The sequence below is a fragment of the Limanda limanda genome, chromosome 16 (genome assembly GCF_963576545.1).
Source record: "Limanda limanda chromosome 16, fLimLim1.1, whole genome shotgun sequence".
In the NCBI taxonomy this organism is placed as follows: Eukaryota; Metazoa; Chordata; class Actinopteri; order Pleuronectiformes; family Pleuronectidae; genus Limanda; species Limanda limanda.
Window position 1 is genome coordinate 21,620,532 of NC_083651.1, and position 25,145 is coordinate 21,645,676.

A 25,145-nucleotide genomic window follows, 5' to 3' on the forward strand; every position below is an offset into this window, starting at 1 on the left:
GCTGGCAGGCAGGTATACAGGCAGGTAAACACCCAGGCAGTTACAAAATACAGCTAATAGACACAAAAGATTCATTTGATCTATTAGTGGCAGGTCTATCAGGGTTCTTAGGTTGAATCAAGAGGCACTTGTTTATTCTGTTGTGTTGATTCTTTGTTGTCGCTAGAAGTTCAGATGCACTTGTCCAATACTTTTTTAACCTCAGCATCTCGGGTTCAAAATTTTCAGTCAGTTGAAATAAATCCTGAACTGAACAATTTTGGGTTGTTTTGTGTCTGCATAGGCCTACTATAAAAAGCACTTAGCATTTTAAATTTTGTTACTTGTACTTTTACTTTTGATACTTAAGTACATTTCAACACCAGATACTTTTGATACTCATTTTCTGAAGGGTGACTTTTACTTTAACCGGACTCACTTTCAAGTAAGATATCTGTACTTTTACTCAAGTATGGCTTTCAAGTACTTTATACACCACTGGATTTTACGTATATGTTAGTTATTCAATTCATATTTGTCTATATTTGTTATATTTCCTTACACTTAAGTATTGCATGTTACTTATTATTGCTTACTATTTTTGATTATTGCTGATGAAATATTGCAAATTTCCCCATTGAGGGACTAATAAAGGATTATCTTATCGTATCTCCTATCTTCTCTAATCTTGTTCTGCTTCAGCAGTGTGATTAAAAATTATTCTGACACACTTAAATAACTTAAATCGCTCTTAAATTGCACTTGTTGTTGTCTTAACTTTGCATGTGAAAAGTTCAGTTATTTTTTAAACAAATTCCTTTCCGCTGAATCTGTACAACCTTGCACAGCAGTGTCACTTTAAGACGTGTCAGTCCTTGAATAGCTGCTTGTTTGCTTGATTTACCTTTAGCCCCCTTTAGCCCTCTACTGGTGCATATGCATAGTTGCAGCTGAAGTTGTCTTGGAGACCACAGCTGTGAGAACAGTCTCCTGTTGTTCTGGTAAAAACCCTCTGGGGCCTCCTGTGCAAGCAGTCTGGTGTGTCCGCTGATAACATATGGCATTAGGAATTATCAGCATAAGACACCAACCAGACACTACAGCAAAACCATTCCTTTAATTTCACAGCTAAACCGTTCACATTACATTGTGGATAACGGCCACACAAAAGATGCACACATTTTAACTTGGTTCAGTGTGTGCAGACAAGTTCGTCCCGTCTGGTTATTTGGGTTAATGCTGGCTGTTCATACTGTGGATTAGTGCTGAGAAAACAGAGCTGTGTCACCTGTCTATAGTAAGTACCTGGCCGCACAGCTAACACACACTGACTTGTCAGTCTTTATTCTTCATTTCTTTACTTTTCAGAGACACTATCATTTATAAAAAAAAGATCGAAAAGAAAGCAAAATAGAAATAAAATACTAAACAAGTAGTAATTTGTACCATTGTAATTCAGAGACATATAGATAATTTTTATTTCCAGAATGATGCTCCCAGTCCCACCACCCAATATCATTAGCACTATTCAAAGTGAACGTAATTTGAGGATTATATTTCCTCTATTACACTTAAAGCAAAAACGTGTAAAAAGAAACACTGCACCCCCAGGAGGGTTATCTTGAAGCCTAACAATGATTAAATAATAATTATTAATAATATTAATCATCAGTTCATGCTGGGATTAGCTCCAGCTCCCCACCCCTCAAAAGATAAGTGCTAGAGATAATTGATGGATATCAAAACACAGTTTTAGTAAAAGATTAATCATTTATTATTCTTGTTCTTATATTCATCTAGATAAGAGCAGCAGTTCAAGATTGGCACTTGACTTTCTAATATTATGTGTTGTTGGAGATCAGCTATTTGGACACAAAAAACATTCACAACCAATGTTTTCTTTCTCCTTCATAACCCTGTTAAGGCTATTACACAGCAAGGTCTCACATAACCGACTCTGTTCTTGAGATATGACAAATAGTCAAACATGAAAATAACTAAATATTTTAAAGATTATCTGTGCAAATACCTCAATTTGAGATGCTTAAGACATGAAACTAACATGTAACACATCCCCTATAGTTCAAGAAAGCATTGCATAATTTAAAAAAGGTGGTGAACAACAGTTTGAAAAAATCTTAGACAACTAGATTCGTGAATATCAGTAAAGTAACGATTTCTCTAAAACAAAACAAAGTCACATAATTTGGGTTAATTAAAACTTTAAAGACTACATACTCATTGCATGAGATGGAAGTTACATTACCTCAGCAATTACAGACACTGTATTTTAATGGTAACCATGGAAAAGATATTGCACTACAAAAATAAGTTTGAAATCATGTAACTGTTAATTCATATTTTGGCAATTGCATCCAATCTTACATGTATAAGGACTTAAAGTGCATGATAAACACCCAAGTGCAATATAAGCACACTGCATGCGTTCATATCTTCATCAAGATTTCAGAGAAGTCACAATGCGGTAAAATAACTGACATCATCACTATGATTAGAATGGTTGGTATATTTACCATTTGTTCCTTCCCCACCAGGAAACAGAGACCTCTTTGCTTCTGCCTAGTGTATTACTTCTGACCTAACACATGTTTTTGATAATATGTTAATAGTTCACGGCTGTGCTTATAATGCCTTGTGAGCATCCCACTTTAAGTACATGTTATGAAGGCTATCCTAACCACAACAAGTAGACTGGAGTTGTGTATTTTCTCCTCAGCTTAAAGGGTCAGTGTGTAAGATTTAGGGGAAAGGGACCTTTTGGCTGAAACTGAATATAAAATAATCCTCGTGATGTTTTCATTAGTGTGTTTCATCTAAATTGTACGAATTGTTGTTTTCATTACCCCAGAATGGGCCCTTTATATTTACATACGTATATATACATATGTATTTATATCATGAGTGGGCTCTCTCTATGGAGGCCACCATGTTTTTAGAGTAGCCCAGACTGTAAAATCTAAACATGTAAACCTAGGGCAGGGGTATTCAGCTGCAGCATGACACTTCACCACTAGATGTCACTGAATCTTACACACTGAACCTTTAAACAAGATGAAATGTTTTAATCGCACAAAATAATCTTGATCATAGTAGGTACCATCTAAAAAGGCCATAGTACAGACACATGGCAGTGATTCCAGTATGTGCATACAACAAATCCTTCTGAGCCCGAAACATAGTAGTACTCCCTCAGAGAGTAAGGCAGAGACATGTGACAGTCTTTGATGTGAAAATCCTACATGTGTCTGGCGGGGCGCTCAGACTCTAAACTGATTCGTACCAGCATGATGTGAATGTTCACACACACAATGCTACTGCCTTCATTGAGAGGACTTTTCTAAAACCTTTGCTTCCACTACGATGGCAGGATTCTCGATGTCGGCTTTGCTCTGAACCATTCTCAGCTCCAGTTGTGCAGCACTGGGCCTTTTCCCCGGACCAGCGACCTCTGAAAGAAAAAAGAGAGGCTTAAGTAAAACACCAGGGTTTCGGACTGACTTACTGGTCCAGGGTCTCTGCATGTTTCAACAAGTTAAATGTAAGACTTTTGTGACCATAAATAATGAAATTCAAGAAGACAAATATGAAGGAATATCAAAGATCCAGAAATATTTATACTCCATCATAATGAAGATGATGTGAAGTGGCTTAGTACAGAATAACACTCAAAATAGCAAGATATCTCACAGAGTGCAGACAGAGACAACACATATCAATGGTCCTTGGAACAGCCAAGAGTGTTCTTAGATAAAAGTTTGTAGACTATACATTATCAGTTCCACGTTGGTATCGTTTGTAGTTTTATTACAGCTGATTTTAAATTGTGATGTAAGTCATTTTAAATGGGCTTAAACATTATTAAGACCTGCCAACATGCATTTATATATAATGAAATAATTTCCAAGGCCTAAAATTAAATTAAAATTTTACTTTTTTTAGACTTTTTAATACCCTGCAAATCCCTGGGGTCAACCTTGCAGTCAAATTTAAATCGTGTTCTCTGTAAATACTGTAAAGCGTTATTTATGAAAACAGTTATTACATTACTTATTTGCCTTCCTCAAAATGTTATTTACTTGTAATAGATTCATCACTATAGAAAAAACAATGTGGATTATTATAATCTGCGTGTGAACATGAATTCTTTGAGATAATACTAGTGACCACATCATGAATCACAATAGTGGCAGGCATTACTACTGGTTGACTTAAAACGTATTTACAGCAAAAGTAAGCAAACACTGTTCCTTCATGTCAGGTAAACAATAATAACAACAATCATATCCAAGAGGAGAGACAGTGATCTACCATTGGCGTAAGCAATGGTCCTCTTAATGACATGGTGCATCACTGATAAAGTCTTGTCACAGGCGGCCTGTGAAAAACAGAAGAGAGATTTGTTTACATTTAGGTAGAATATATTAATTACACAGTGTAAAAAGATTGATGAGACTGTTTGAGTGAAAAGACAAATGTGTTGCAGACCTTCAGGTCCTTCGGGTGAAGGTGAGTCCAGGCAAGCAACATGGCGGCAAAAAGGTCTCCTGTCCCCACAAATACAGCATCGACTTTGGGGATGTCCATGCAGATTTTCTGAGTGGTCTTGGTCCCATCTGGTTTCACTGCAGTGAGGAAGACAGACGGCGGAGTGATATCGAAGTTGGCAGGGGCAGTGGTTAAACAGCACTAAGCATTAGTGGCTTGTTATGTAGTTGAGCTTCACCTTGACATTATGCTAAATATCATCTCATCCCCATTAATTACATAGTTTTGCATTGTTTACCTTCATTGAGTACATACAATAATTTTCTCCGCTAAGAAAACTAAATTCCAATCTAATTTCTCCTTAACGGCTAAAGAAAGAACTCTTTTGGGAGACAATTGTTCTGACACTTTACCTATTTTTTGGCTCCCAAGGGCCACAAGGAACTGGTCCCCAAGTTTTGAGGGCAGGTCCGTACTAGTGAGGACCACAGTGTCCGGCCCCATTTTATGAAGAAGCTCCATCACCTGGAAAATAAACAAAGTCTCATTTTCTCAAAAATGTTGCTTCTTGGTGACGGAAATTAAATCCAAATGCAGCGAAACCTGAGTTTCTCAGGATATTTACCTCAAGAGCGTCTTCCTCTGTTTTGATTTTCCTCCCAGTTAATAGCCTGTGGAAAAACAAACGGTATTCAGATGTAATAGTAATGACAGACAGATTGCATTGTTAATTCTGTACTTTCTTCAGTGATGATGTCAAAAGGTGAACTCACTCTGCTTCAAACTGGTTGGGGGTGAGGATGTCAGCCAAAGGCACTACTTTGTCTCTGTAGACTGGCAAAAGTTCCTCTGGAACATACTAAAAAGAAAAGTATCACCTGTTAGCGAAAAGCTGCATGACCACATATTATTATGATTCCTGGAAGTTAGTTTTAGAGACTGAATAAAGTGTTTTTGAAATGTGTGCCTCAAAAGAACACACAGATACAAGTGTTATCAATGATGTGGAAGACAAATGTTTGGGAATTCAGTGTTTACCATAGCACCTTGGTCGCCCATAACAGGATCACAAACTGTGGAGAATAAAACTCAAATTCAGATTTGGAAGAACATTAATCAAAAAATGTTTTCAGAAAAGTAACATCCTTCCTTCTAATTTGAAAAACCCAATTTCACACTTACCATATACAAGGCTCGGATTGGCTTGCTTCAGCTCCTGAATAATATCAACCACCGTTCCCAGGAAGGACGTGTCCCTGCTGTAACCTTAAGTAAGAAGGCAAAAAGAAAAATAAAGCCTAGTTGATTTATTGTTACTTTTGCAGCTGCTCAGGATCAACGTTATCATGCGTTGACTCACCTGTGAGGATGTAGTCATAGTGGTTCACCTCGTTGAGCTTGATGCCCTCATACAGTACGATCAGCTCCTCTGCTGTCAGCACTTGTCCCTTCCAGTGGGCGTAGCCTGACATTCAGGAGATAAAGGACATTTGGAAGTTCTTAATGCTGTTTGGATTTAATAAAAACACTAATGCACATACACATGAGATGTGCAAAAGCATCAGCTAAAAGAAAATGTTGCTCTAACATTCTGATGAGACAGATGTAGATTTAAGGATTCAAGCTTTTTCACAGGTCAAAGACTTTGAATTTTGAGCTCAAAACTTTTTTCTTTTTGAGAGTCAGTGGGAAACCATGACACAAAAGCTTTTGTATCACTTGAAATCATACAAACACAGCTTCACTGTATCATCCCAGCTGTGACGAAATTTAAGAAAATCTAAGAAAACATTCCCTTCTTTGCTCTGTCTTCCCATCCCCCACTCTCCCTCAGCTGTGGTCCCTCCTCTGTGTGCTGTCCAGGGCCAAACAGGGCCTCCAACCTGACTCAATGGGATGCTTGTGTCCTGATTGCCAGCTTCCCACTGTGTTTGTCCCCCTCTCAACCTTAACCTAGAACAGATCGTGAAAAAGCTGCTCCTACTGCAGAGGAAACTTAACATAAAGCAAACTTACAGTTCACAAGAAGAAGCATTCGTTGGAGTTAGAGGGGAATATGAACATTAATGCCCCCACTGAAAGTCAAACTTTATGAATATTAATGTTGTTTACTCAAACTAGAATGAACTCAGAGTAGGACTGCAGCCTGGACACTGAGCAGTTCTCCCAGTCAGAGGATGTTTAAATCATGTTTACTGCACCTGTGGTGAAAGCACATTCTTCACATACTTTGGCACATGGGTCTCAGATCATAATCCTGAGAAATAAAGTTTCACGTGTTTTTTCTGACCTTCACGTGTTTATTTTTAACCTTGACATTTTTACTGCCCGACTTCTCAAAATGACTAACACTATGTATCTGTGGGATGATGACCATAGAGTTACTGATTAATGTAAACCAACAGGCAGGAGGTAAAAATCTCCGTCTTTCATCAACCTCCACATATGATCGACAGGATTGACAGAAACGACTTCTGCCTACTCAAACTTCTTTCGTGATGAACAAGTGACAGAGACGTAATACAATAGGTTTTAAAATCCAGACCATCACACATATAAACACAAGTCAGTTAACTGTATGATAATCTACCTTGTGTACAGTTGGATAATAGTGTATGTTAAATATCTCCATTGTAATGATTTTACTGCATTTACTATCTATTTATTTATAGCCTAAGATAATATCCACTTATATAAGTTGAATTAACATGAACTTCTGTCACAATGCATCTAAACAATGAGGCAACTGTTAGAAGCTCTTTATATTGGTCCTCAGAGAACACTGTAACAATATTATAACATATATTTGAGTCATTTTAAAAAGTATTTTATCTATTGTAGTCTCCTTACAGAGCAGATTATTGACGGCTCAAGTGTTGAACTATGCATCAGCTGTTCTTTAACTGTTTGAACTATACAAAATGAAAAAGTAAATGATTCACAACAGTATCTATATGACACAACCTACTCAAATGGACCTAGGCCGTCTGGACTCTGTAGTTTTGTAAACTGTGAGGAGAGGGTTTAACTTTCTGAATTAACCACACTGATGTGACTGTATTCCACCGTGTCGGATCAAAAGGTTTTTACACAGCAAACACAAATTACTCTAACAGTGAGTAACTCTGCACATTGCACCTTTGCCCCCCGACACCTAAGAGGCCTCATCAAGGTTCACAGTGGAGTCCACCAGTGATCAAAAGGGTTTGTTTGTCTTCATTGTTTCAGACTCCTACAAGTTGTGTAACTCCCAAAAAAAACAATCATTGCTCCAAACATGTATCTATTTCTGATCATTGTCATGGATAACAAAAGATTTCCTAACTTGCACTGGTTATATGAGCTTCTAGTATTTGTCCTCTGCTCTTTTACTGTCTTGTGTGTTCCTGTCATTTTCAGTGAATTACAACCAAGTGCTGAGAATCTGTCGTGCATGCATGAAGTCACTCAGCCAACCTGTGTGATTGGAGAACTGGACGGAGTTGATAGAGTCCACTTCAAAGCCCAGCACCTGACAAAAGAGAAATAAAGCAGTAAAAGAGTTAAACAGAGCAGCGTCTGAGTTTCATTTCTGTGGGAACAGCTTGGTTTGAGAGTTGCTTTCATCCACTTTCAGTTTATGTTCCATTTCCTGCTTTTTTGCATGTTTTAGACCATTGATTCCCAAACTAGGGGGCAGAAATATAGAGAAGGGGTTGAAGAATTACAAATACAATTTAGAAATGACATGTTGTTAGCCTTCTGATTGGCTTTGTCCCCACATGACCTCTACGGTGAAGATGACAAATAAGAGGAAGCATCAGTTGCATTAAGGTCAATTCAGCAAAACAGGACACATTGTGACATCAACATGAAGTTCCCTATTTTTCAAGTCAATATACTTTGGGATAATGGGGTCTCGGGGGCTGAAGAGTTTTTGGAACCCCTGATTTAGATAATTTCACATAAATTCCACTGTCAACACAATACTGTGATCACAACATCAATTCTTATTAGAGCTATTAGAAGATGATAAACTGTGGCCATAAAGGGACATGGTCAACAACAGTAATCTCACTGATGGTAACTAACAAACAAGACAGTCCCTAAATTATTACACTATTATCATCTGCCCTGGACACATAGACCCAAACATATTACTGGTCTTTCTCGTTTGATTGTTTGCTACCTGTAGCTTCCCCGGGTTGAGGAGTAGTGGAAATAGTAAAAGACAACCTGACTGTAACCATATGATGAACATGCTGTTTGCAAAGTGGCTTTCCACTCATTTATAAAACAGCACATGTTTTGATATCTGAGAGCAATAAGACGCCACAACACGATTAAGATTAGTGACTGAAAGCAAATAATAGAAAATGGCCTGTGGGGGGTTTAAGCAGCAGGGGAACTGTTGTTTAATACACTGTTATATTAAATGCTCGAAGCAGTAAGTGGAACTTTTCACCCTTTACTGGTGTCCTGGTGGTACCGATAGATATATATATCTATGGTGGTCCCCCCCAGCAGCAGTTTACAGTTCTTACCTGCAGAGGAAATGACGCCGACTTGTTCCCGACGTATCCCCTGACAACGTGACTCTGAATGGACAGCACACGACACTCCATGACCGCCGGCTGCGACTGAAGAGACACGAAGACACGGAGACTCAGGCGGAGACAGCCTGAAGACACAGGAGGACAAGAAGGTCACCACAACCCGGCGTGGGACGGACAAGTCCAAAGACTGACGGACGGAAGCGGCGCTGCTGCTGCTGACTCTGACAGTCTCTGTTTCCTCTCAGGCAACTGTAAGGACACCTACACTGCTGCGTTCAAGGGTTCGCAATAAACGTGGGAGAAAGGGGCCCTAACTTAGTTCCTTACCAGAATTAATAATGAATCAACTTCTTTTCAACTTAACTGTCTTGGGAAGATAAATATGCTTTGTTGAACATATTTATATCATTCATTCAATATCATTCATTTCACACAGCTGCTTTTGCACATCTGATGCATGTTAGTCTTATTTTACAAAAGAAAGACAAATTTGTACAATACTAATTTCAATGCCAACCATAGCTAGATCAACCAAATAAAACTCGAAATATAACAGTATATACTTAATAGACTGATTGATATGCATTTGAAAATATACTTTAAATTGTCTTTATACAGAGTGTTAGTATGGCTGGTCCCAATCATTTCAGACTAACGGTGCATGAAGAACTTGATGACGAGAATGAGGAGGCAATTCTTGGTCTTGATTCTGAGTCTGAATTCTCTAATGATAAGGACGTAGACTATCTTCTACAGGATCAAGCTGGAGCTGTGGCTGTGTCTTGGAATACAGCTCTCCTAAATGATGAAGGCTCCTTTGATGACATAGTCATAGTCATCAAAGGAGAAAGAGAGAGAAAGAAGAGAGAGAGAAAGCACAGACTGACAGGTGTCACTTCCTCTGCAGGTCTACAGTGCCACACACTGTCACAGCATCTCAGAGTCTGATTCCAGCATCGTCATGCGGCCCCTGTCAGACCTCCTGGACGGCCTGAGGGACAACCCCAACTTCGAGGCAGGCTTTGATCTGGTTGGGGTTGGCACAGCACTGGCAATGGCCAGGAAAGGGGCCCACGTGGGGATGATCTTCTTCCGCAGGAACTACATGATCACCCTGGAATTCCCCAGCCGGGACAAGAGCTACCACTAGCTGCTGAGCTGGATCACCAAGCACGGCAGGCACACCCAGCACCTGAGCGTGCAGACCTCCTACCTGGCACATGAAACTGGACAGGTGCACATAAAGTTTGACCTTCACCCCAGCCCTGGAAACCACATCATTTGGTGAGAGCTCACTCTCTAAGACATACTTGATGACATCTAGTTCTGCCAGGGTATCTTGTATTTAAAGCTTTGCATCAGGTTTGAGGCGTACGGGATTAAAACATGTAGAGATAATATTGTAACGAGATGTATGTTCATATTCCTCCTTTTGAACCTTGCAGCCTTGTCTCATACACTAATGCACTTTAATGTTGTTCTCTACCTGCTCTGTGCTCTGTGTCATCACTTTCTATCGTTTTACACTGTTCAACTGTCTCTGGTGTGTCACTATACTCAGCTTGTATTAAAGGTAAATGTCTCCATTTCCCGTCCTTGTTATTCTTGAGTTAGATTTCACAAAGCAGAGTCTGATAACTTTGGGCATACAGACATTGGGAGTCACCATGAACGAGAGTTAAGTGAAAATTCTTTGTCACCTCTTAAGAATCTTATTATCTAAATATTATTACATATTAGCAAGTTATGGGTGCTATAAAGAAAATTAGCTAAATTTTCCTCGATAAATGTCATTAAATTTAAATTTGCAAGATACTTTAAATTAAACACACAATACACCAAGATACATTTACACATATGGGTTGGACACAACAATTTGTCAGCATCATTTGGCTATTTCTTGTAAAATTAAATTATGTAATCATTAGCGCATGTAAGCAAAAGTAAATTATTGTAAGATGTGGCTATTTCCTCAACCCTAACCCTGTATCATATTCAATCGATCTGAATGAAAACCAATGGTGTGTGTCTACATCACCACTAGGGGGCACAAGAGAACGATTGTTTACTTGCTCCCTGAATTAATGGAGGGGATAAAACTACTAATTTCACTGTGAAATCAAACTAAGTGTAAAGGACAATCATAGTGCCCCAAAAGGGAATTTTCATTCCAGTGTAAAAGGGGAATAAAATTGATGACATTAGGCAAGACAAAATGATTCACTTAAATCAGACTTATAATAGTCACAGGTTCCCCTTCACATTTAGAAATATAAATGCATTTGAGGGTGTTCTTGTCTATAAACGTATCTTCAAACCCCATACATATAAAGCTGTGACTTCATGTAATGCATACAAAGAAAGTAAACCAGCGTGTAATACATTCCACCATCTCACCAGCACAAAGGCCTTATTGATTCATCCCCTTTTATCCTATTCAAACTGCCAATCACAAATACTTGACTTAATTAATACAGCTTAGAGAACATTAAAACGTGCCAATTCTGCAGATGCACCAGTGTTGAGACCTGTCTAATGAGGAGTTCTCTTAAATTCTGCTGTTGATGTTGCTCAGTGTGTGTGGATCAGGGGCTCAGGCAGGGGGGATGATGGAGGTTTTAGTGAACTGCTTGAGATCAGAGGCTGGGAGTTTTAAGACGTAGAAAGTTCTGTTTGAAGCATTGACTGAGAAGAGCATAAAGCACAGTGCTCCTGACACCTGGGTGAATAACACCGAGACTGATAGGGAAAAGTATGATGGATGGGCTGAAAGTTGATCATCACTGATATGAACATGGAGCAGCTGCAGAGGGAGTGGCAAAACTCTCTGAAATTGATATTACATACAACTATTTGCACCTCTGTTCTACACATTTTATATTTCTATTGTCATCTTTTTTATGTTAGTATAGAAAGTATAAAAATGAATCTATATGTACTACTGTATGTCTAATGAGCATCTTTGGTAAAAACGTTTCTTTCATAATGAATTAAATCTTATCCTAGCTAAACACGTACATACCCTTACAAAGTTAACATAAATAAAACATAAACGAACAGAAGTAAACTGAATCTTTATGAAGACAAAAGAAGATGCAAAATATTGATGACACTGCCATAAAGTGAGAAGTTTGAGAAATAGGGGTAACAAGCAAGGGCAATGTTAGAATATTACTTTTACTAAGACTTAAGGAAGAAGTAGTGTATGTTGCAAATATTGCACATTACTAGCACATACATATTCAATGACGTTGGAAACATGTTATAACTGTATTAAAGGTCCGGATTAAGATGAAAGGGATCTATTGGAAGAAATCAAATATAAAATATATATATTTATACTGATAGGACCCTAAACCACCTTCTAAATTGTACGAATTGTTGTTTTCTTTACCCTAGAATGGGCCCTTTATATCTAAATACATTATATTTACATCGGGAGCGGGTCCTCTCTACGGAGGCCCCCCTGTTTTTTACAGTAGTCCAAACTGGACAAACTAAACACCTTCTGAGTTTTGATAACAACTGAGGGCTAACACAGGTTCTCTTTCATGTTTTGAAGGGGAGGTTAGGTGAGGGGTATTCAGCTGCAACATACAACTTTACCACTAGATGTCACTAAATTCTACCCGCTGAACCAAGGGTTGCAGCAATTTTAAAGTGTAAAAAAAAACACAACAAAAATTTGTGTCAACAGCATTACACTTAAGTATTATCATCCTAGACTTAGTTTTACTTACTGATGCCTATTTTTGACTCTTGCTGCTGTTATATTGCAAATTTCCTCATTGTCGGATTACTAAAGGATTATTTTATCTTATCTTATAATATATATACTAACAAATATAATGGTTTGAATTTGTCCATGTGGTTATTCCCTTATCTGTAACAAATGAACTACCACAGCGATATTTAAAACTTGTAGGAATACAGTATCTAGAAGTGACAGTACAAATGAACAGGGGCCTCGGAAGGACACAGGGACTTTGGTGACGTTCAAGTTCACATTCCCCCCTAGTTAAGTTAAGCATCGTTGAATATCCCTCCGCCCTGCCCACTCGCATCCATCCACACTTCCTGGAACTAGACCCTCGTCTTCCGCCAGCGTCCTGCCGGGGAGGAGCCACGAAGCCCCGGCACTGACACGTAACAACCTTGCGTAAACTTCAAGGAAGACGCCGCATCTTTTTACCCTGAAGTGGACACGGCTGCTCGGGCATCGATGTGTGGTTGACCTGCCCGGGACCAGAGGCTTCTTCTTCGGGCTTCTTGCGAAGGCACACCGGGGCTGGCGGAGGACAGGAGCCCCGCGCACAGGATGAGGTTCTCGGCGGTGATGTCGGTGCTGCGGTCGGTCGGCCCGGTGATCGTGGGCATTTCTCTGGGCTTCACGCTGAGTCTGCTCAGTGTGACCTGGACGGACGAGGCGTGTCGCGGGACCGAGACAGAGGACGTGACCGCGGTCAACCAGGAGGGACAGCTCCGAGGAGCCCGGAGGACCAACTCCATCTCCAGCCCCAGCGAGGGGGGGGAGTCCGAGGAGCTGCTCGAACCCAGGATCGTCCCCTACAAGCAGGTCCAGCAGGGCGACCCCAAGAAAGTGTTCAGGTCAGTGTGTGTCCCCCGGGTCAGTGTGTGTGTCCCGGGTCAGTGTGTGTGTCCCGGGTCAGCTCACTGTCAGTTCACACTGTACACCGAATACACGTAGAACACTGTATATACATGACTGTGTGTGTGTGTGTGTGTGTGTGTGTGTGTGTGTGTGTGTGTGTGTCCGTCCACATCTCACTGGGTGTACAGGTGACCCTGGTAGTCATGTCATGTTATGACTTCACACATATAAAGATCATCAGTTAGAAGTAAATGACAATTATAACCAAGCACAATACAACATTATAATGAAAGCTAATAGAGCACAAACAATTTACATTATCATTCAAACTTAACATGATAAATAGAGGAAATTAGAATAATAAGTATAACACAACATAATATGTATATCTGACTAACTAACTCTGATACATCACAATAATTATGAACTTAGTGACTGTTTCTAAACAACAAACAACATGTAATAAAACTAAATATATTATCCCATGAAGTAAATAAAGTATATACAATTAATTAGATGATCCAGTATAAAATAAGCTAGCTAAGTTCTTATTTACCAAAGGCTTTTTTCCCCTTCTTGTATGACATGTCATCGGCCTCCGATACTCTTCTGCTCAGCTAACATTCGATGCCAAAGAGATAATATCAAATACATATTTTACCCCCACACTTCCTGCTGAAGGCAACCTGACTCAACATTCTCTTTGTAAACAGGCAAACACGTACAAGATTCCCTGGATAGAGCCCTTGTGTGAATGTTAGCCCTTATAAGCAGAGCGGTTGCATTTCACAACATTTCTGAGAAACTCTTTTCCTCATAGAGGAGTTCTGCTGAGGTCAGAGGTGTAAGTGTCAAACCCCCCCTTTCCAATCAATGCTAGGCAGAAGTTCTTACAGTAGGAGGTACAGCTGACACAAAATACACATGCAGTATTCGTGATCTGACGATTATGGACCAGAGATTTGCTTTCTTGATTGTTTTAATCATTGGAATGTTGAAAAAGTAGTAAAAATAACAAGCACAGCCATTCAGAGCCCAAATGTCTTTGGTTCAACCAAATGTATTTCATTTATTATCATGTAAAAAAGGAAAAGCATCACATCCTCGAACTTTTGCTTGAAAAATTATGAGATTATTCATAGTTTATCGAAATATTTACCCATTAGCTTTCTTTCAATCCACTTATCGATAAATCTATATCTCTAACCCTGACTGATGCAATGTACAGTGTAACATACAAATTAAATCTAGGTTAGGTCATGTTTGTTTGACGAGTTCTTACATGTTTACCTCAAAGAGGCCTTTGGTTAGTCTTGTTAGTCTTGTTAGTCTTGTGTATCAACAAGAATAACAATTTCCATGACATTTTCTTGACCACAGATTTCTGGCTCTTTCTCCTTCGATAAACTGGGGTTTTCATTCAATTATTATTCCCATTTATTCTACTGCCAATCAAATAACTATACCTGAAAGTTATAGAGACAAAATTGTGAAAATAAAGATGTGACTGTAAGGTGGAGCATTGTTGGTGGACTCTTCAGAGGCTTTACAAGTTTACGTACCTCACATCCGAAAGGCTTCTTCAGTTCTGAAGCTCAGAGCTGAAGAAGCCTCCTGGATGAAGATTCCATGACCTGGATGACTGAGACGCTTCACAGGCATGTTGGTGGAGGTTTGTCTTAATCACCAGCTGTTTCTATGTTTCTTTCAGGGCGAGGTACATCAGCACAGAGTTGGGGATACGTGAGCGTCTGTTTGTCGGGGTCCTGACATCCAAAAACACCATCAACACCATGGGCGTGGCCGTCAATCGCACCATCAGCCATCACCTGGACTCTGTCATCTTCTTCACCGGCATGCGCAACCGCAAAGTTCCCCACGGCATGTTTGTGGTTTCTCATGGAGACGAGAGACTGATCTGGAACATGTTCCAGACCATCAGATATATTTTAGACCATTACATCAATGAGTACGACTGGTTTTACTTCGTCCAAGACGACACCTACACGGAGGCTGACCGGATCAAGACCCTGGTTGATCACCTGAGTATGGAGAGGGAGCTTTACATGGGCAGTCCTGAGGAGTTCATCGGTGGGGAGATGGAAGGGAAGTATTGCTACGGGGGGTTTGGGTACCTCCTGTCGCGCTCCTTGCTCCTGCGACTCCAGCCCTTCTTGGAAAACTGTAGGAACGATATCCTGAGCGCCAGGCCTGACGAGTGGCTCGGGAGATGCATCATCGATTACACCAACACAAACTGTGTCAGTGAATATGAGGTAGGTCGACTGTAATCCTCACCACAAGTTAACATTTTTATCTTTTCATTACCTCAGCCCAGAAGGTCATGTTTTCACCCCTGGCTGTTTGTTTGTTTCTAAGAAAGATTACTCAAGCTACAGGATTACCATCAAATTTGGTGGGATTATGTGGTATTATTTTGGTGCAGATCCGACATCAAAGGGCAGGGACATATTAATCACTTTCTTTAATATTGCAAGATAATGCATTTTTCAACATTTTTGTTAATTTCATGGATCTTGGTGAAAAAAATCAGGCAATGTTTTACTGACAGATTTCTATGAGTCTGTGTAATTTGCAATTTGAGTTGATACATATATTTTTTTGTTTGACAAAACTGTCTCTGCTTCGTAATAGTTAGAATTATGAGCAGCTACAAGGAAAAACTGCTCTAACACTGTCATTCAGAACAGCTGTGTGACACATTACTGCCCAGGTTGTCCTTCTTGAACAGAAACGGTCATGGCAGAAATCATGCATGGCCTCTGGGACTGCACTTAAAACTGACAGACAGGCTATATAAAACTCTAATTACCATGTTAGCACAGAGGTGGTATTTATATAACAGAGTGGATTGCTAATACCCTTTACCCTTTCATTTTTCCCCCCTTTTCCATTGATCCCAGCAGCGAGTACACAGGCAAAGCCGAGCACAGCTGAGTTCAGTCTTGCTTGGGTTCAATGGTGTGAAAATCCCCTGTGGGTCAACATGCTGTGCTCCCGTAATGTCATTAGCATTTAAGGTCAAACAAGCTCAGTGGCACCTTGATCTGCCCCAGTGCCCTTTTGAGGTGATTGTTTGCTGCATTCAGCAGTTTTCACTCCTCTATGCTACAGTTTGTCGTCTCTTTCAACATCTTAAAAAAAAGCATCGTTGCAGAAAACTACCACAAAATGTAACTATACTCATGACACATTATAAACACAGGTCTGGATATATATTTTATGGGTGTTATGATGCCTTTTGTCTCCATTTTCTCCTCCTTGGCCCGTGACCCAGAGCAGGAAACCATCTTGTTTCGCAATTGAGAGTGACTTGCATGGTGACGTTAACATCCCTGAGCCAGAAGAGCCCCCCCCAGATAAGCAAGGGGAAAGTTAAAAGGCTTGGTGAGGGTGAGAGAGCTTGAACACAAAGCCAGTCATCGATGTTTCTGTTCGGAGAGAATGTTGCTGACAATTAGGCCCAGACAATGCTTCACAGAGTGCACCATGACAGGCTGTAAGCTGTGGGCAAACATTTGCAAGAGTGGCCTCATTGCTCAGTTACGCAGCGTCTCCGCTCCTTGTTCTTTTAATAGCTTGATCAGATTGGATTCACTTTTTTAATCACTCAAGCTCCTTAGGTGGTTACTGTGTTTTCAGTTTAAATTACCGGGTCTTTAAGTGGGATTCTGTCGCCAGTGTCAGCCAGTTTGCAGGTTTCACCTCTAATTTCTTAACTGTTGCTTTTATGACCTGAGACAATAGTGACCAGTTTACAAATGTACCCTGTGGTGGAATTAATTAAAATATAACTCATATTGCCAGAACAACTGTAGTTCCTGAAAATTACTCAATAAATCTGTAATCGTATAACAATAGTGTTCTGTTCTCCAAAAAAGGAATCTCAGTCCACTCGTCACTTTGTAATTATGGTTTGAGACCAGGCTGTTTGCAGTGGAACTGGGCCAGATGCTTCCCGGATCACATGTAAAGTCTATTTGAATGGAAGTCGCACAGGCAGTACAACAACTAAGCTTGAAATAACCTAGGACATCTTTTTGTTATGGCAGATTTGAGACAGCTCATGAATGGATCTCTCTGTTTCTTCTCAGGAGCATCAGTACCACCACTACGAGCTGGGAAAAAACTCTGATCCAAGTAAAGAGCAGAACGAACATTTCAAGAACGCTCTGACCGTCCATCCAGTTTCTGACCCTGAACAGATGTACCGGCTCCATAGATACTTCACTGAGATTGAACTGCAGAAGACTTACGATGAGATTGCTAAGCTGCAGGTAAGCTGACATTCGAGAGTCACAAATCACCTTTACTCTCAGTCAAAAATAAACACCTGGCCTCTCTTTCCTCATTGGCCTCTAGTATTGTAGCTCCAGGTTTTAGCGTTGTGTTATTTTGTGAATAACAGGTTGTTAACTGTAAATGTCTGACCACTTTTTGTTTCGCCACAGGCAGAAATAAAGAACGTGAGTGTGGTTGCGTTTGATGGCAACCGAACCTCCCAGTGGCCCGTGGGGATCAATCCACCTTTTGAGCCCAAATCCCGGTTTGAAGTGTTGAAGTGGGAATACTTTACAGAGGAGGAGATATATTTGTGCATTGATGGCTCTCCCAAGTGTGAGCTGCGTGGCATCGACCGCATGGATGTGGCTGATGTCATCGACACAGCCGTCGGAGAGCTGAACAAGAAGTACAAGCCTGTTTTACACCTGAAGAAGCAGCAGCTAATTAACGGCTACAGGCGCTTCGACCCCGTCCGGGGCATGGAGTACACCTTGGACCTTCAGCTGGAGGTTGTAAACCAGAAAGGTCACAGCCGTTCCATCACTAAGAGGGTTCACCTGGTGCGACCTTTGAGCCAAATAGAGATAATTCCCATGCCCTATGTCACTGAAGCTACAAGAGTTCACATCATAATACCTCTTACTCTGAAGGACCAGGGCTTTGTCCAGCATTTCCTTGAAGTCTTTGCCTCAAATGCCTTTGAGACAAGTGAAAATGCAATCCTAACATTCTTATTTATTTATGACCCAGTGGAGGCGCAACAGGTGAATCAGAATGATATATTTGCTAGTGTAAAGACTCAGATTAATACTTATGAACGCAAATATCCCACAGTGAAAATACCTTGGATAAGTGTCAAGACGGAAACGCCATCCCAGATCAAGTTCATGGACATCATCTCCAAGAAGCACCCAGTCGACACGCTGTTCTTCTTGGCTGGCGTCAACACAAATATCAACACTGAATTTCTGAACCGCTGTCGCATGAATTCCATAAACAACTGGCAGGTGTTCTTCCCCATCCATTTCCAGGACTACAATCCTGACGTGGCCTATCACAACCAACCACATCCGGCCACAGTGGATCTAATCAAGGACGCGGGCCAATTTGACCGCCTGTCATTTGAAGAATCCTGTTTTTACAACACCGACTACATGTCCACGCGCACGCGGATGGTGTCGGACGTCCAGGAGAATGAGGAGATTCTCGAGACAACGGACATCTATGACATGTTCGTGAAGTACTCGGGTCTGCACGTCTTCAGGGCAGTAGAGCCAGCATTGCACCAGCAGTACCGCTACCAAACCTGCAACCCGAGACTCAGCGAGGACATCTACCACAGATGTGTTCAGAGTAACTTGGAAGGTCTCGGCTCTCGCTCGCAGCTCGCCATGCTACTGTTTGAGCAAGAGCAAGGAAACAGCACTTGAAATTTCCACTGAACTGTCGGCTCCTGCACTTCTTTAAACAGACATTAAAAGCTATATCTTTTTTTCCGCCAGCGTTTTGATGCAAGCTAGAACATGGGAACTGCACGAGGTACCACCCGTAAGTTTGCTTTGCCCAAAACACAGCCCATGTTTGGAGATGTGGTTATGAACTGTATGTGGCCTCGTCGGACATTCTCTATCTTGTGCATCAAGGATTATTTGGTCTGTTAGAGTTTTTAGGTAGATAGTACCGATGCAGTACATTCATAAACTCTTTTTACATTTATTTTTTTAAATATACAAATGTTTACAATACTTATCCATCAGATGAGTACCTAGAACCAAAATGCTTTTGCTACTCTGACTATTTTAAAATGTGCGTCGAGCAATTTTTGACCACTAGAGGGCAGAAAATCAAAGCAGCAGAGCCTAGAGGTACGGTAAGCTTTTCCTGTTGTCATGGTGAAGGTGTCCTCAAACCTCCAGTGGACGGCGCCATATGCGATTTGAGTCACTTTACTTTCCACGAGTCCAGTGAAATTCCAATATTCAGAGGGACTTTAACCTTCGCTTAATCCACCAACTCCTGGAATAAAGACTCAGAAGAGGCTTGGCTGAATTAGTGTGCACGGTACAGCTGCTCGTGGTTTTGTTTGGGGTCGGAGGATTAAACCAAGTGAACTAATACAATGAGTTCAAAATAGCAGAAAGCTTTAGCGGGTTATTGCTTTTCAGTGGCATCAGAAGAACGAGCAGCAACTTTTTCCTATTTCACAGAATGTTAATCTGATTTTAATGTCAAAGGTATTTTAAATGGGGTTAGAGTAAAGTATACATATATACATACATGTGTAAAGACACATGTTAATATTTAGGCCTTTTTCATAGCAGATATTTTGTTGTTAAAGTACACTGTGAAAGAAAATAGTTTACTAACTTTAAATAAATTCAGATAGGTAGCAAGCAAATTAATTGAGTTTGTCCAAATTAAAGTTGTGAATCATGAGAAAATAACGTGTTAACTTTAATTTGAACAAACTTAATTAAATTGTGTGTTGCCTATCAATTTACTGTGTAAGTCAGTAAAACACTTCTCTTCTCCCAGTATAGAAAAAGTACAGGTATAACTGTGCTGCTGTCTTATTCATCTGTCCCAGTAAGACTAAGTCTGTGTGACAGTGAGTCAGCACGCACGACACCAGGTCCCCTGGAACCGAAGCAGCTAAATGGAATTCAGCCATCGTTCCACTTATTATTTACCCCAGTGCTTTTTTGCACCGTGACATTTCAAAATGTCCACCATGAAAAAGGCCCATTGCGCCATAGTTTGTTTGCCCTTTCATGTAAGGGCACTGAAACGTTGAGCTTTTGATATTTACTGATTTTGAGTATTCTTAAAAGCACAAGTTTGTGTATGTGCCTTGACACTGATGTTTTCATATGCTGGCTGTTTTGAAATGATCTTATTAATCATTCGGATGTTGCACATCGGATGTTTTTCATCATAATTTTGCTGTTTTTACATCATCAATAATAGTTTTACACATAGTCGGGAGATCCTCACTTTCACTGAGGATAGAGACTGTTACATAGCTTTGAATTGAATGGGTAGTTGGTTAAAACTTTATATATTACAGGTGACTTGGAAATATCAGGATCCCAAGCGTCCACAGGTTGTATATGTGCCTCAAAGCAGGAAAAAGCTTCCTGAAAAGTATAAAATGTCCTTAGATGTCGTCATAATCCGCCAACAGAGTACGTTTAGTTTTCCTCTCTGAAATCTTTTGATGTTTCATACCATTTTTTACTCGTAGAGTCAAAGGATGATTATGAATAATGGGGGTAAAATCATCTTGCTAAAATGTCTGAAGTGATTGCCCAGGCGATTCATTTATTCAAGAGTCCTCATTGAAGTAAGCGGTACTTAAAAACTGAATTTAATTAGTTTAGAAATGACTGAAATTACGAATGTATGAAAGATTTTTTCTGTGTCACCAAAAGACACTGAAAAGAGTTTAAGACTTTGTAAGTTATTGAACAGTGTCATTGTCCTCCATTTACTGGCTACTTTCTCCAGGTTGCAGTACAATCCAATGGGAGGCCTTTTTCCACGTAACTACACAGCGGTACTTAACACCAGACAGTTCTGATGTTCTATCATTTTGTGCAATATTACTGAAAACAGGCCTGGACCGATGTCTGATGGAGGACAGGACTTTTACTGTCGAAGATATTTGCTGCAAGTACAGCAAATGTGTGTATTTTACAATACTGTTCCTGATGTTACATTAATTTAGGACTCGTACTTTATTGCTAAGTAAATACACTGTTATCACTTTGACAAGAACTTTAATGTATTTTGCTGACACTAGACACTTTTTGTCATCAAATTAGCTTTGAAATAGATAAAGATTAAGGTGAGTCACTTTAACTGTAGTCATATTTCAAAGCAGACACTACATCCACAGTGGTGATCATAAGCAGTGTTTGCTGTATTTTCTGCCATGTGAAAACAGACCGCAGTCAGTCGGTGCTGACTTTTTACATTTCAATATATATATATATAAAATTCCTTTATATTCATGACGCATCTCTATCTTGACGAGAGCAGTCTTTTACCGCGGCCGGGCTCCAGCTGACAGCGATAGTGTCTGGTGGGATTTTTAAGAGTACGACATTAATAATGTGCAGAATAGAAAAAAAGACTTGCATCTTCCAAAAAAAATAAACCACTGTGAAAGGCAGAGATTTGTGAACATGAAGTTGTTGGTGAACCGCGTTGTCTTTGCCTTCTGTAGACGTGAGAAGCCCGAGGTTGAAGGGCAGATTCTTCACCCTGAGTATTTTGTCTGTAACTTATTTCTCTATGCATTTAGCAGATTTTGAACACGTCTGCACTATCAGAGGCTTCCATGACATCCTCTGTACATGTATAAATATTTTAAAGACTATTTTTACGGCTTTTTTAGCTTTATTTACACAGCAATAATATTTTATTTCCTTGTTGACACAATCAATCATGTGCTGTATCCTCTTGTGTTTTGTGCTTTGAATAATCATGTCGTTTGACCATGAAGACAATTTACAATGTGTGTTTTTCCTTTACACTTTGAATCAAGTTTATCTTTTCAAAAAGTAGGCAAATACATTAGCTCCGGTATCTAATTTCCATCACGTTCTGACCCATTGGTTTACATTATTTGAAGCATATATGGGTACTAATATAACCAAAGCAATATGTTTTAATTCACGCTCTGTACGTTTTTTTTATTGTGTGCTGTAATTCCCAAATGAACTGTGAATTATTGTAATTTTTAAATAAAGAATATTTGAATATAAAAATATCCTGTTTTTGTTATTTGATTTTTTTTTAAGATTAGAAAATAGTTGATTTTACACTACAGCTACAGAATCCACTTTGTCCTTTAGGTGTCAGCAGAAGAGCATGTTTGCCGTCTGTGTGCGGAGCGGCTCCTTGACCAGGGCTGGCTGCTGGTGGCTGAGGAGAGCAGCCCGGTGAACATTAGAAATCATATTTGGATTCAGACGATCCGCTCATCTCGTTCTCAGCATGTGCTCAGTGCGGCTGTAGTTAACATTCCTTCTCCTGTCAGAGCCGAGGTATTCCCAACGTCGGGTTAGTTTAAAAAATAGGGAAAACGTTGAAACCTTAATTACAGCTTTAGTTATTTCAGGGGTCTGTATGCACTACCCTGAGGCATGCAGTAAAAACCACATAACTACAGAGCAGCTGGGAGGTAATTGTGAGTCATTATTTTGTACTTCGTTTTAAGCTCGATTTCAGGACTTTCTCCTCCCACACGGCGACACAGGCTTTCAAGACTTCTAGGAACTGGGACTAGATAAATGTAGATATTTGTTTTCACAATTTGGCTTTACCTGAGGGGTATTCAAAGAAGTGGAACCACAGAATATTCTATAGAGAGAAAGAAGAGAGGTTAATAAATCACTTATTTTAAAATACCCTCTATGAGTTGCCCCAAAACTCCCCTTTCAGTCTCTTAAATCCTTTTTTAATATCACTAAATTACAGGTGGAAATACCTTAAAATGTGTGGAAACGTGTTCTAAAGTAAATAAATAAATAATAAGACAAACATGGAGTTACACAGTGAACTAGGCTCTGATTTAGAAAGCACTGGTTTTTATCTAAACTTTAATAGTCATCGTATTTACCATATGTAACATTTATAAAACGTGTCCTAACAGAGGGAATAATCACAAGATCACAATTTCTGTACAAAATGTAAGCTTTCCTTGTTACTGCAGTGATGGTCCATTTCCATTTCTGTCAGAGATGGGATGAAATTATAAATTCCTGACAAGCGCTTGCATCACCCTGCACTTTTTTCTCCTGTCAGATGACCTCTCAGGGCTCGGCTTAAACATATTTAGCTGGAAAAAAAACTAAATAATACAGGACAAAATAACGAGATATTCAAAACATATAATCGGTGGCTGGCTGCATTAAATTGATTTCTATGGATAATGCAATAAGCGAGCACAGGCTGAATGTCACAGAGCCGTAAAAAAAAGGGCGGCCTTAAGGAGCTGAGCGAGAATGGAAATAGAGCAGAGGCTGGAGGAATCTTAGGAATGTGAGCTACATGTTATCAAGCAGGGACGTTGTCCCGTCTGCTACAGAGCCGCTCGCTCCCGTGGCACCTCACACACGCACGCACACACACGCACGCGCACGCACGCACACACACACACACACACACACACACACACACACACACACACACACACACACACACACACACACACACACACACACACACACACACACTGCCTGTTGTAGCACCAACTCTCTCCAATCGACTTCTCTGTGATTTTTCATGCTTTCGGATACAGAATTACTCCCGGCCGTGTTTTACAGTGCACGTAAACACAGCCTCGTGAGGATAAAAAAATAAAATCCCCTTTCCAGCGACTCCAGGCCGAACCATTCAAACACGACTCTACAGTGATAATTCAGCCTCGTATTCATCTCAACACACCAGCCCCCGTGCGACTTGTCTGAGGATAGCTACAATTATTGATGACAGAGGGGAAGATTGTTATGCATAGCCTGTACAGCGTGCCATCAGGGACTGTGATTGGGAACCTTTTGAAAATGTCAAAGTGACACATGATTATGAATATTAAACAGCCATGTATAGCCCATGATTACTTGATGGGAGAGAGGGATTTGACAGATGGAGGAGTCTGGAATCTCACTGTGAGCAAATGTGATCTATGGTGGTATTGTGGAAACAGAAATCAACAGTCCAATTAACAGAAACTTATTTATATTATCTTAGTCAACATGATATCCTGTGACATGAAGCATTTTATGAATTTGCTAAGAGTGGATTGTCTGCTACCATCAGTTCACTGAGGTTGAAATGTAGTTTGTCACACTTTTTCGAACCAAAACAAGTAGCTGACGTCGGTTTTCACACAAACTGCTGCACCTTTGTAAATTAGCTGCCTGCATGCTACGTATGAAGGTCTCAACCGAGGAAAAAACATCCCTCTTTGAGCACATGCAGTCCTATGTGACAGCTGAGTCAGCAGTTTTCCAAACATTGTCAAATATATAAATGAATGGTGAAACAACAGAAATTACACTCAGAGCAACATTTTTCACATTTTGCAGGTCAGAGATGATCGAACTGAACTTTTTTCACAAGGTTCTCAGTGGAGACGAACTCAACAATGATATACTTACAAAACTTTTCCTTGTTAATCAGCTAGTCTTAGAACTTCAGTG

The 25,145-nt window shown here is 40.0% G+C and overlaps 2 protein-coding genes across 2 annotated transcripts; one reads left to right on the top strand and one right to left on the bottom strand.

Annotated features, from left to right (window-relative positions):
- Nucleotides 1–1,754: 1,754 nt before the first annotated feature.
- LOC133021566 (pyridoxal kinase-like) lies at nt 1,755–9,230 on the bottom strand. The gene is made up of 11 exons (XM_061088472.1): nt 9,009–9,230; nt 7,942–7,996; nt 5,846–5,950; nt 5,668–5,751; nt 5,524–5,558; nt 5,259–5,344; nt 5,111–5,156; nt 4,899–5,010; nt 4,486–4,622; nt 4,309–4,375; nt 1,755–3,448 (listed from the first exon to the last, which is right to left on the bottom strand). Exons 1-11 carry the CDS (start codon nt 9,087–9,089, stop codon nt 3,321–3,323), a joined length of 936 nt encoding a protein of 311 aa, XP_060944455.1. The 5' UTR covers nt 9,090–9,230; the 3' UTR covers nt 1,755–3,320.
- A 3,904-nt stretch (nt 9,231–13,134) lies between these two features.
- Nucleotides 13,135–22,661, top strand: chpfa (chondroitin polymerizing factor a). The gene is made up of 4 exons (XM_061088634.1): nt 13,135–13,628; nt 15,344–15,908; nt 17,748–17,930; nt 18,105–22,661. The coding sequence occupies exons 1-4, from the start codon at nt 13,339–13,341 to the stop codon at nt 19,365–19,367; spliced, it is 2,301 nt and encodes a 766-aa protein (XP_060944617.1). The 5' UTR covers nt 13,135–13,338; the 3' UTR covers nt 19,368–22,661.
- The last annotated feature ends 2,484 nt before the right edge of the window (nt 22,662–25,145 follow it).

What these genes read in the sequence shown, in the direction of transcription:
- LOC133021566 (XM_061088472.1), bottom strand. Translation starts at nt 9,089, where the DNA reads ATGGAGTGTCGTGTGCTGTCCATTCAGAGTCACGTTGTCAGGGGATAC. An exon ending in CCTTGGGAGCCAAAAAATAG is followed by an intron (nt 4,623 to 4,898) that starts GTAAAGTGTCAG and finishes TCCTCACTGCAG; the next exon opens with TGAAACCAGATGGGACCAAG. An exon ending in TTCACCCGAAGGACCTGAAG is followed by an intron (nt 4,376 to 4,485) that starts GTCTGCAACACA and finishes TGTTTTTCACAG; the next exon opens with GCCGCCTGTGACAAGACTTT.
- chpfa (XM_061088634.1), top strand. Translation starts at nt 13,339, where the DNA reads ATGAGGTTCTCGGCGGTGATGTCGGTGCTGCGGTCGGTCGGCCCGGTG. An exon ending in GACCCCAAGAAAGTGTTCAG is followed by an intron (nt 13,629 to 15,343) that starts GTCAGTGTGTGT and finishes TGTTTCTTTCAG; the next exon opens with GGCGAGGTACATCAGCACAG. An exon ending in ACTGTGTCAGTGAATATGAG is followed by an intron (nt 15,909 to 17,747) that starts GTAGGTCGACTG and finishes GTTTCTTCTCAG; the next exon opens with GAGCATCAGTACCACCACTA.